General features: G+C 37.7%; 1 protein-coding gene across 8 annotated transcripts in view; it reads left to right on the top strand.

Annotated features, from left to right (window-relative positions):
- Positions 1-13,180, top strand: part of LOC129744574 (heterogeneous nuclear ribonucleoprotein L) — a 528,701-nt gene that overhangs the window by 35,343 nt on the left and 480,178 nt on the right. For 7 of the 8 annotated variants that reach the window (XM_055737162.1, XM_055737163.1, XM_055737161.1 and 4 more), the window contains one exon: positions 5,580-5,597. The exons of the other annotated variant lie outside the window; for it this stretch is intronic. In XM_055737162.1, the coding sequence (XP_055593137.1) occupies positions 5,580-5,597 (18 nt within the window). The remainder of the gene's footprint in view (positions 1-5,579; positions 5,598-13,180) is intronic. 8 annotated transcript variants of the gene reach the window in all.

Below are 13,180 nucleotides of genomic sequence, written 5' to 3' on the forward strand. Positions count from 1 at the left end.
AAGCAAAATGACAAGAGATCCTCCGTGGGAGCGTTCGAATGGCAGACGGTAAACGCGGTTCTACGGTAAAACAGAAGCTACGAAAACAAACCGTAAATCCAAACCGTAGCTTGGTCGTCTTATGAGGAATGGTGACGTGCCCTAAACCACAAGGGCAGAGACCTGATCTGAGGCCTGAGAGATCTGAGATCTGCGAACTGGTATCTGAGACTTGAGACCTGACAGTTGAGACATGATTGTTTTATTGTTGTTTTATTGTTTTATAAACCATCTGACATAGTTGTCTTAATTTAAGGTTACATAAAAGTTACATTGCACGAACGATGATGTTTCTAATTATTATTTCTCAATTCGTCACTTAAATAAGATTCAATCCGTCGTTTAAAGGTTGTTGTACATACATTGAAGTCAAAAAGCGTATAAAAACGTAGAAAGCTTATTTTTGCGGAACGTAAAGGGTCGTTACTACCATACCGAGTGCTTCTTGATTCTAGTGAAAGCCAGTCACGATTTCGCAGAGCTCTTTCAGGGGCATAGATATTACATCGAGAAAGAAGCCATGAACAATCGATTTCATTTCGTAAAACCTTCGCCACGAACAGTGACTGGCCGATGGCATGACGATCCGAGAGTGTGTGAAGTCCCAGTAGGGCACAACGCTGAGCATACGGTGGCAGGTTAAGAGGGTTCTCCCAAGGCAATTCCCGAAGAGCATATCGTACGAATCTTCGCAATCCACACAGCTTCAAATGGCCACCACACTAGGCTTGCAGATTCTAATGTTGAACGAACCAAACAGCAGTATAGAGCTCGCAGGCAGACAGGATCAGTGAATTCTTTGCTCAAACGTAAGATAAATCCCAGCATCCGGTTAGCTTTCTCGATAGTTGCAGAGTAGTGGTGCTTGAAAGTCATATGACTGTCTAGAATAACACCAAGATCTTTAATTTGGTCTACACGATGCAATTGTTCGCCCAGAATATTATAATCGTGCGCGAAAGGTTGTTTCCTGCGTCCAAATGTTATGATACAACACTTAGCAACACTCAAAACTAGAAGGTTGACTGCACACCAGTTCACTACTGTATCGAGGTATTGTTGTAGGTATGATATCTGAGACTTAAAACTAGACACCTGAGACCTGAGAGTTGAGACTTAAGACATGACACCTAAGCCCTAAGACCTTAGATCTGAGACCTGAGACCTGAGACTTGAGACCTGAAATATGAGCCCTGAGATCTGAGACACGAGACCTGAGACCTAAGACCTGAGACCTGGGTCTCAGTTCTCATGTATCACGTTCTTAGTCTCAGAGCTAAGATTTTCCCAACTTCAAAAAAATTGTAAGTGTTTTCCTTTGAAAAGGATTCTTATATTTTCTCTCAGAAACCGTGTTAATTCGCGAAATCCGTGTAAAAATCAATAATCTACTTATATTCAACCATATTTTTGATTGATTCTCTCCAACTATAAATATTAAGCTTATATATATAATTGATTATCTGTTTATTTTTGTATGTTCAATAATAAATATAACACATTCAACTATATGTGTATGATTGATTTTATGCATTCAACAATAAATATAATAGATTCAACTATAATCGTATGATTGATCTTCAACAATAAGTATAGTACATCCGAACATAAAGATATAATTGATTCAGCTATAGATATGATAAGTTCAATTCTATTTTTATGATCGATTTCATGAGGCCAACTATTTGTATTGTAGATTCGCCTTGTATATTCAACGCTACTTCATTTTTTTCCAGAATAAATATTTTATTTTATCACATAATTTTAAAAAAATTATTTAATCTCATTTCCACTTTCTCACATTTTTAAATGTTTTGGTAGCCGCTTCCATCAAGCAATACGAACAGTTTGTTGATGATTATTTCAGCAGCATGCCGATGAAAAATCCATCGTTTCGGTTCTGCCCGAGTGATTTTTGTCACATCCTGAAATTCGGAAATCACAATTAATAATCACCCCGTTGATTTCGAAGCTTTTGCTTTCCTTTACTTGTCTGCTATGGCTGGCCTTGCGCGAAAAATTGTTTTTTTATTCGTTACAATTGTAGTTGAATCTGTCATATTCATAGTTGAATCAATCATACGATTATAGTTGAATATATAACATTTATAGTTGATTACATAAGATAAATCAGCAATACATAAGTGATTTATTTTATTTATAATTGGATTCGAAAAAATCAACTACACTTTGATAATTGATATAAACAGCTGAAATAACTGTCGTTTTTTTCTCCGTGTATTGATTTTTCTCAAGTAAAATGTAAAAAACACTCAACCTTTCATGACTTTTCAAAGAAAGTCGTGCTATTTCCATCACAGAAAAATAACACAGAATTTTGCGGTAGAAACACAGAAAGTCAGATTTTTTTTTTAATGCAGAATATTTCTTGGCAACCTTGAGCGTCCCTGTTACAGATATTTGAATGGGATTTTTGGCATTGAAAAACAATCAATACAACTGACATCACTGCTGATGCATAGCGAAGTATTACTTGAAAAGTAGTCATGTCATGCCTCGATAGAATTTATGAGAAAAAACCATTAGCAGACTCAGCTTCATGGAAGGAATAAAAATGATGCTTATTTTCCAGAGCTAAATGTTTTATTTTCCCTTATAAACCTAAAAGTTAAGACTTACTCATGTAAAAATAACTAAGAAACTCTTAAAAAAAATTATTGATTATTTTTTAACTGAAACGTAGCTATTTGAACTCAAGGGTTTCAGAAATTAAAAAATGACCTCAAATCGACTTAGTCTAATGGAGTACCTACTCCGGCCACAGATAACATAGATTGATTTTTACAACTTAACCTTTGAGTGCACGTACAAATTGTGCTGAACACTGCAAATACTGGCTCTTTATTCCCTGTTTATGGCATTCTACTGTTATTTGGTATCATAAGTGAAATTTCTATGAGGGATTCATTATTTCACGTTATAAGTTCTACAACGATATTTTGAAGAAATTTTAAAATTCGCACCACCCAATGCCGCCTAGAATATGCAGGGGCCAACGGCTAGAAGATAGATAGTAGGGTGACGACTTCGGTCTCCTTCGCTCAAGACCCGAAGAGTTCAAAGAATGGTTGAAAGTAATGGGTGGACTGTTGTTGAAATCACTGGTTCAACTGGCATGGATCTCAACACCGTTTACACGGCTGCTAAAGGAACAGCTCCTCCCTCTCGAGATATACTGAACAGATGTGAATGGGGATTGGGAAATGTGTGCCCGATGCCGATACGCTCCAATCACTTACAATGTCTGTATGGTCTAGTCCACGGAGAATAAAAAATAGAACACGACCGTGTGCCAGTAAGTTCACCTCTTGCGTAGTGCCAATAGACGTAAGGTACGGGGAATAGTGATTTGAAAATTGTCGATTTTTGGTTTTTCCTTCCGGCTTTAAGAGCGAAATCAACGCACTAGTAACAACAGAAGAAGGCGAAGAAAGAACGGGGGAAGGAAAAGCTTTTTCCAAATCTTCAACAGAAATAACTCACTCGGAGATTTCCTCGGCTCGGTTTGTTACATAAATTAGCGTTTCATTATCGGATTTTATTGCCGCTCTAAACGAATGTGGAGGTTTTTAGTGTTATTTGTATTACGCTTCTTGGCTTACGTTCTGGGTGGCGTTTGGCGTCGTTTTTTTCTATTTTGAACCCAATTGGGAAAAGTCTAAATTTAAACAAATCTTAGTCACAATGATTTTGATATGGGGTAGTTCGTCAAAATCGAACATATTTTCGTTTTTTTTTCGTATTATTATATTTTATAAGAGAACAATTTCTTCCGAAATAAAGGCATCAGTCGGTCTTGAAAATTTTAAGAGATTATGATTAGAAGTCACCCCAGTTTAAGCTTACGCAAATGTGCCATTACTTGATCTTTAAATATGTATTGTAATTGCAGGTATCGGAATCTGTGAATTTTGCTCTTCAATGGCGACCGTTAAAATTATATACGTTGGTGGTGCCTACTGTAAGCTACTTTGTACTTAGAGCATCTTCGTGGCAGCATTATGGAACCGTTGCTGTAAGCTTGATTTCTCAAAAATTAATTTGAGTGCAAGTGTAATAGCAATCAAATCTCTTAGGAACCACGTTCCTAGGTAGTGACCGGAAGAAAAATATTGCGGTGATATCAACGGACTAATAAATGTGAAATTTATTGCCAATTACTTGCCTTCCTCGGGGCACCTGACGGTGCCACAAATATTCTCTTAGAGATTTCAGATACAACAACCAAGCTTGTTCCATAAGCCAGTAAAGCATAAATTTTACTCAGTCCCCGATGGTTTCCTGTAAAGAACGGCCTATCAATTGGTCACCATTATCAACCGCGCTTCATCAGCGACCATAATTCGAAAAGCACCTTCTGACCGAACGCCGATAAGCTTTGCTCCGAGCTCCGATTGCCGGGCAATATAGACCAAAATCAGCATTGTCTCCCTCCAAACGAATGACGATGCCCAGCCGAAAAAGATATTGAAACCAAGCAAGGAACGCTCGAAATTGATAAAAACCCATAGTACAACATTTTAAGTGTTGTTTAACAAGACTCACCTCGGCACCCTCAGCTCAGCTCAGCTCAGAGCACACCTACGAAAAGTATGAACAAAGTAGTTAGTAGCCATCATCATTGCCGAGGAAACACAATTCGAACGGTGTTTAACAAGTTTTTTTCCCTCGGTGGCGGCTTCAACGACTAAAAAATAGCAACAACAGCAACGAGAGAGCACTTCGAGGCTTAAAGCCTGGGTGACAGCGAATTGCTCCTGATAAGAACGGAAATTATCACACCCCGATTTGAAAATATACATTTTACCTACGAGACGGACGACTCCCAGTAGCTCTTACTAACATATACGTTCACACCATGTAGGGAACGTCCATATCAGATTGGTGAGGGTGGAGGCTTGTTGGAAAATGAGTTAACATCATCCCGGGGAACGATTCGGGTTGTACTAGTTTACCTCCTGGCTATCGGGATTAAAATGTCTCCCGAAATGTGGGTCAAAGTGAATGTTGTCATTCGCGGAAGGGGTCCGGGTACCCGAAGAGTATTGGTAGCGAATTCAGTAGACACGATTAATTATCCTTTAATGATGACAAATGGTTACATATAAATAAGAGGAACACTAGCACCCACCACTGGTTAAAAGATTCTAGAGCCCTTCCTGTTCCCTCCCTTGAAGAGAGTAGAGGGCGATAAATTTCGCCAAAGGTTGGGTGCTTTTAAGTGTTTGATACAAAAGGAGGCTATTGATGCGAATAGGTGTAGGTGATAAATCTTTGACTGAAAAACTCGCAACTTTACCGTTTTAATTAGTGTCGATGAAATCTTATTTTGGTAGACCCCTATAGGCATGATTTACAATTTCTGAAATGTGAACTCTACCCTTCAACTGGAGAAAGATTCTCAAACCTAATTGGAACCTTTGCTTTGTATATCTGTATGTTTCTCTTTTATTTATATTTACATAACTAAATTCAGTCATTATTGTTCTAATTGTTCTTTTTTTCTTTTTTCTTTGCAGGTATATTCCATATCATTGGTAAATTCGCGTGATTATTTGGCAAGTAAGGCATGAATGTTGAATCGTTTGTAAATAACTCATTAGAAAAAGTCATTCCACTCGGAAGTAAGGGATCTTAAATATTGTTATGTTGGAACTCATATGGAAATAAGTTTTAAATAAGTTCTCGCAGTATATTCACCCATAGAAGAGGTTGCGAAAATCCAATGCCTATTTAGCAAATCTTTGTCCGAAAATGCGCTGAAAAATGTACTGTACCAAAGATGATATGATTGGAAAAGCATGAAAAGCAATGAACCTACATTCAAGCGAAACAAAAAAAATGAGATTTTCATCCCAAAAATAAAAATATCGTGAGAATCGATCTCACTGCAACATTTAATTTCGGCTTGCCAGTCCGATATCTTACCCAGTGCACTATCTGAGTCGGTTAGCAAACAAAAGTTTATTGTCATAGTTCTTCTGCCATCGCCGATTGCCAAAAAAATCTGTTTCCATCCTGCTGTCTTGTGATGGGATATTGGATTTGTTTTATTTGGTTTGTTTCAGAAATATGCAATGCGGTTGCGCTGGGAGTACAAAGCCAATTTTTTGTAAAGCTTGTTAATGCCGGTCCGGCATCGAATCTTATACCGATAATTCCACCTCCAAAGAAGTTCATTATTAAAGTAGAGTCTGATTTGTGGTTGTATAGGCTGTTGCAGAAATTATAAGCACACCTAATGTTAACGGTCATTTTGAATCGAATCTTTTTTCGAATTCTACTGGCTGCATCCTTTTGTTTACACATTTCAGTACGTGATAACATCAAAAAATCGTTTAGTTTGTGATTATATTTCAAAATGCGTGGTCTCACTCCGGAGAAGAGAAAAAGTATTGTGCACAAGTGGTCTACTGTGAGTGGAATCTCATTGAGGAAATTGGCCAAAGAAGAGGATGTGAGCGTCTGAGCGGTACGGACAGCTATTAAAAACATGAGTATTGTACATTTGATGATGAATCGCTGATGAAAATCTGGTCCTGTAAGTTCTGCTATCGTCAAAAATGTCAGGGATGCCTGCAAATACAAACCGTCAGCTTTCGTTCGGGATGTGGCGAGAAAAGTCGCGACCTCGACGTCTAACGTGCTGCCTACTAAAAAGCGACTTGGGCTCAAGACGTACCGGAAGCAGAAAAAAAACTAAAAGAACCCAAATCAAGCCGCTTTTGCCAAACCAAGAGCCTAGAAACTGTATTATTCAATATTTTGCAAGAGTTCAGAGTGCACTATCATGGACGATGAAACTTATGTGAAATTGGATTATAAAAACCCTTCCTGGGCCACAATACTGCACTGTACGCAAGGAAAACGATATGGGAGATGGCCATTTTCACCGAAAAATTTGGCAAGAAGATGAAGGTGTGGGGTAGAATTTGATGAAAATTTGGATAGTTTTAGTTCATAGTGCATTGTTTACATCCTGCAAGTTTTTAAGTCATGTGATCAAAACTCACGGAAAGCGAGTCGAACGAACAGCTCATGCGTGATAAAATCCTGCGCATTCATCACGAGAACAAGGATCTCTCGCTTCGTTCCATCGCTAAAACGTTGGGAATCGCGAATTCCACGGTGTCGCGAGTGATTGAGCGGTTCGAGAAACGATTGACCAACGATCGGAAGCCCAGAAGTGAAAGAAAAGTATTCCGTACAACACCAAATCGCGACGAGAAGCAGAAAAAAATCGCCAAAACCCGTGCCAGGAAGTTGTACCTCAACATGATGACGAAAGTTGAATGCTGCATCATGGACGACGAAACATATGTGAAGGCCGACTTCAAAGAGATGCCCGGCAACCTGTTTTTCACTGCCAAGATAAGTTCAGCGTTGTGGAGAATGTCCGCACTCAAAAGATGTCCAAATTTTCGAATAAATTCCTGGTTTGGCAAGGCACCTTTCGTGACCCAGGACACGACGAACAGTCAGGTGTACATGAAATAGTGCCTTTAGAAGCGGCTGCTTCCTCTCCTAAAGGCCCACAACGTCCCAACAATCTTCTGGCCGGATTTGGCCTCATGCCACTACTCCAAGGACGTGCTGAAGTGGTATGCGGACAATAAGTTCAATTTCGTGCCGAAAATGTTCAACACTCCGGAGCTTCTCCCCACCGAGAAGTACTGGGCGACTATGAATCAGCACCTTCTTAAACGACCTAAGGTTGTGAAGAGAGTCGAGGAACTGAAGAAAGTATGGGTCTACATGCAAAAAACGGTTGATTCACAGGTTGTGCAGAATTCCATGGTCTGAGTTAAGGCCAAGGTGCGGGCATTTGCGTATGCACTGTAAATAAAATACGAGTAAAATGGTACAATGAAGTTTAATAGTTATTTTTCAATCCCTGAAAATTTTTATGGCAATTGGATGAAAACTCGTGTGTGGCAATTACATCGTGGACACCCTTTATATCAAGGAATGTATCCAGAAACGTTTATTGCCGATGATCAAGCAGCATGACGGACCCGTCATATTTTGGCCAGATTTGGCATCATGTCATTACGCCAAAGACACACTGGTGGTACAAAAGCTAAACGTCTGCTTTGTGCCAAAAAAACATGAATCCGCCAAATTGCCCCAAAGCACGGCCAATCGATGCTTCTTGGGCTTCTACCAAAGCAAAGAAAAAGAATTGGACAAAAGTGGTGAAAATGGTGGGTAATGCAAATGTGCAGAAGCTTATGAGTAATTTTCGAGGAAAAGTGCGAAGTCTGGCTCATGATAACAGATTTTCATCAAATAAGAGTACAGTGTTGGGTAGGACACAAATAATTTAATTAAACAATATTTAATTGTTATTTTGAAAGTGTGTTTATAATTTCTGGAACAGTCTATAGTTACTCTTTTAATTGACCGTATGTACGTCTTCAAATTTGCACTTCCATAACTTTTTACTGAAATGTTATTTTTTCTTCAAACTTTTTAGTACCGTTAGAACAACTAGCTTATTATTAGCTATAGAAACTTGATGTGTCTTGATTTTTTGAGACTTTAGATACATCACTTCTACGTAACTTTGATTTTTTGGCTTTGCATTATTTAAGCTCTCACAGATTACTTAACGCGTCTCACTTAAATTTCCATGAGAGATTTTTCAAATATAAACCCCGATCCTAGTGCTGATCCAGATCCATACACTAAACATTATCCTGACTCGAATACTGATTGTGACTCTGATTTTAATCCTTATTCAGAACTAGATCCTAACCATCGTCCAGATCCTGATCTCGGTCTTCACGTGACCTAGATCTTGATTTTTATTCTACTCTTGATCCTTACCCTGACCCAAAACCAGATCGATCTAAATCCAGTTTCAAATTCTGATCATGATGCTGACCCTAATTTTAATCTTAATCCTTATAAAAATCCTGATCTAGACTCCGAGTTTGATCCAGATTCTGACCCTGATTCTTATTCTAGCCCTGATATTGTTTCTGAAATTGATCCTTATCCAGATACTGATCCAGAGAGCAAATCTGATCCTAGTTGTGATCTGAAACCTGATCATTATTATGACCCTCACTCTTATCCTTATTCAGATCATGACGCTGATGTTGATACTGATCGTTATCATGATCTTGAGCCTTATTAAGAATCTGAACCTAAACCTGATCAAGATTCTGCACGATATCCAGAAAGATCGAGTTTTAAAGGAAAGTGCCACAAAACAAACTGATTTTAGGACAAAAAAAACCTTTCAATACATTTTCCTTAGCTAGGAAAAATTGTTCAAAAAATGTTCTTTGTTTCATAATCGCAGATAGGTACTTGAATTCGAAATCTCAAATCCCTTGAATCTATAGCATTTTGGTTTGATGCCACAAAAGTTCCTTTTATTTCCAAGTTATTTTGATTTTAATTTGAAACCATTAACTCTTTGATCTATTTTTTTTCGTTTCTACAAAAATATTGTGGTAGTATAAAAGTTTTCTTGTTAACGAGCTTTGATCACCGCTGATTCTTATTGGCTTTTTTAGTTGATACTTTTCGGTGAATTTGAAATCAAATAAAAACAATTCTTTTTACGTTTCGGCCTACTACCTTCAGCCATCCTCAGAAAACTATATTATAAACAAAAAACTTAAATTAATACAAAAAATTCTTCACAATGTTCCATCACAATTTCACTGCACTTTTGCACTTACGATTTGTTTCGCCGCGTGCTTCCTGAACGGCTGTCTTACTTGATTTAAGTCCGGTTTTGAAACGCTTCTAGCAGCTGGCGTCTATCATTCCCGGTGTCGTCGTGATGTTGGTTGTTGTCGTCGTGTTCGGTGACGTCGTTTTTGAATCCGTCGTTTTAGTTGCGAATTGTGGCGTCTCTCTTAGTTTTTTAATAATAGAGCTATATATTTTAGAAATTTCAATCGAATCTTGCTTGATGTTTACTGTTCTTCCTTTTTTGAGTTTTATGTGTAGTGTTTCAGCTGTTTTTCGTTTTCCTTCTTGGTTTACTCTTTCTAAAATATATGCTTTGTCGAAGTTAAACTTATGGTTCTGTTCTATGGCATGTTGTGTCAATCCTGTGGCTCTGGTGTTTTGTTTGAGACTCGTTTTATGATTTTTAGAAAAATACTTCATTTAAATAATTACCCAGATGAATTTATCAAATATATTTTAAAAAAGAGGGTAGATGCTATTTACAACTCGCTAAGCAACAGCACTACGGAAAATCTAGGAAAATACGTCTCACTAACATACATTCCTGGATTGAGCGAAAAAGTTAGTAGAGTGCTAAAAAATCATGGCATAATTGCATCCTCGAGACCAATCAACAAAATTAAAACCTGTTTATTCACAAAAACGAAAGACCAAATTCCAAAATTAAAACAGACAAATGTGGTATATTCAATTCCTTGTGAATGCGGGAAAGAATACTGTGGACAAACATCTCAAACTCTGGAAAAAAGGATTAAAAATCATAAAACGAGTCTCAAACAAAACACCAGAGCCACAGGATTGACACAACATGCCATAGAACAGAACCATAAGTTTAACTTCGACAAAGCATATATTTTAGGAAGAGTAAACCAAGAAGGAAAACGAAAAACAGCTGAAACACTACACATAAAACTCAAAAAAGGAAGAACAGTAAACATCAAGCAAGATTCGATTGAAATTTCTAAAATATATAGCTCTATTATTAAAAAACTAAGAGAGACGCCACAATTCGCAACTAAAACGACGGATTCAAAAACGACGTCACCGAACACGACGACAACAACCAACATCACGACGACACCGGGAATGATAGACGCCAGCTGCTAGAAGCGATTCAAAACCGGACTTAAATCAAGTAAGACAGCCGTTCAGGAAGCACGCGGCGAAACAAATCGTAAGTGCAAAAGTGCAGTGAAATTGTGATGGAATATTGTGAAGAATTTTTTGTATTAATTTAAGTTTTTTGTTTATAATATAGTTTTCTGAGGATGGCTGAAGGTAGTAGGCCGAAACGTAAAAAGAATTGTTTTTATTTGATTTCAAATTCACCGAAAAGTATCAACTAAAAAAGCCAATAAAAGTTTTCTTCGAAAAATAACTATAAAAATTATATTTTTCAAATGTATTTATTCATCATGCAATACAGGGTTTCAACTGCATCCAGATTCCACTTTCTAGTCCAGATTGCCTAAAATCCTCCACGCTATTGATATTTTTCCGGCACAATTTTATCAATCATTGGATGTTTTAAAGGAAATTTAATCCAAAACAAAAAATTTGTTCATTGGTTCTGACAAAAATAACTGTTTGTATCAAATGAGGTATATTTTTTTCCAAACGACGATAGCGAAGATTTTTATTTTTATCTGAATAAGATATATATTTATCTCATTGAGGTGGGGTTGACTAGTAATTTTGATATGCTCTCATGAGCTTCATGTAATATTTTTGCTTTGGACTCGTGTAATGCAAGGTTGTTTTGTCCCATGCCTTGCATTCAACTTTCATTGCCAACTTCTTGAAAAGTTTGGGTACAGCCAGGAGATTCGAACCTCGACCTGCCGGTTGAGAGACGCACATACTACCACGGAACCATACCTGATGCATTGGAATGGAACCTTCAGAATGCCAATAAAAGCTTTCGAAGCGGGCAAATTGAGGCAAAATTGATGAAAAATAATTGTTTGTTTCTGATGAGATATTTTTTTTTTTCGAAACAACAATAACGAAGATTTTGGTATCAATGCTATATCCGAATTAAATAATAATATCGCATTGAGATGGGTTTGAGTAGTTATTTTGATATGCTCTCCTGATTGGGGATCAAAATACTAGAATTAATTCTATTTCAAATCTTTATTCTGCCCCTGAAGCATATCCTTATGCAGATCCTGTATCTGTTGTGGATACTAACCTTTATAATGATCTTAGAGTCTTAGACCTTATTCAGAACCTGAACCTAAATCTGATCAAGATTCTAAACCAGATCCAGATCCTGGTCTTATTTCTAATTCCCAACTTGATTTCGATCCAGAACCAGATTGTGGTTCTGATTCTGATCTTGATCCAGATACTAATGCTAACTCCTATTAATTAATCCTAAAGATCCTTATTATGATCTTTTATCCTAACTTTGATCTAGATTTTGATTTAATTTCTGGTTCAGATCGTGAGTTTGATTCTGATCCTGCTTCTGATTCAGGATTTGCTTCTGGGCTGTAGATTAAACTGTTCCAGCTCCTCATTGATTATGTCTTCAGGGTTGGTAGGATTGTTTCCTGGAGAACAAAACTCCTGATTACTTTTCACAGTGTTTCCGTCTCACATTTCTGGGGTATTCCAAAATAGCGATGATACCTAGAGGGTATCGTAACCATGGCATACGATTTTAAGTAGTCACGGCCTGGTCTTTGGGATCAATTTTCAAAACCGATAGATCCTTGAAATAACCACCTTCTTTCACGTCAAAACCTATTTTTACCAGATGGGGTTTGTGTGACCCAGACGAGAGCTAACCGTTTCTTCAATCTTGTTATCCTCAACGCTGCCATCTCCTTGTCGATGTTAGTCTTCCTAGAGTTCCAGTGATCCCAGCCGTTCACTTTGCTTATCTTGTTCTGTGGTAGCTCGTCAATCAATACCGTCAAAGCCACGTAGCGCTGAACAGCTCTTCGAGTACGAATGTTGTCCATTGGCGTTTGACAATTGATGAAGAAACCTTACAAATGTTAACATAATCAGACACGCTCAACGGAACCTACTCAAAATGTCGTACGGAAGAACCCAGTTTGTTGTTGGCGTTTCATTAAAAAAAATTAGTTGAGAATTGTATCGAAAGAAAAAAAAAGCTTTGTTCCATCCTTTCAACAGCTATGGCGTATTTTCTCAGGAGGGGAACGATTCGGGTCATAAGTTGCAATGGCGAATGCTGGCGCTTAATTTGTTTCCTTTCGCTGATGTTGTTTTGTTTTGTTGATTCTTGTTTTCATTTTTCATCCCATGTGTGCGTTCGACATTTACACTCTAAATTCTAAACACTCATTCTTTGGTAGGTGTTCGACTCAGATGGTCGGACTACACGCGCAAAACAAAAAAAAGACACTCGAATTAATTATAATGCTACAGTTTC

This window comes from Uranotaenia lowii, chromosome 2 (genome assembly GCF_029784155.1).
Source record: "Uranotaenia lowii strain MFRU-FL chromosome 2, ASM2978415v1, whole genome shotgun sequence".
NCBI classification, from domain to species: domain Eukaryota; kingdom Metazoa; phylum Arthropoda; class Insecta; order Diptera; family Culicidae; genus Uranotaenia; species Uranotaenia lowii.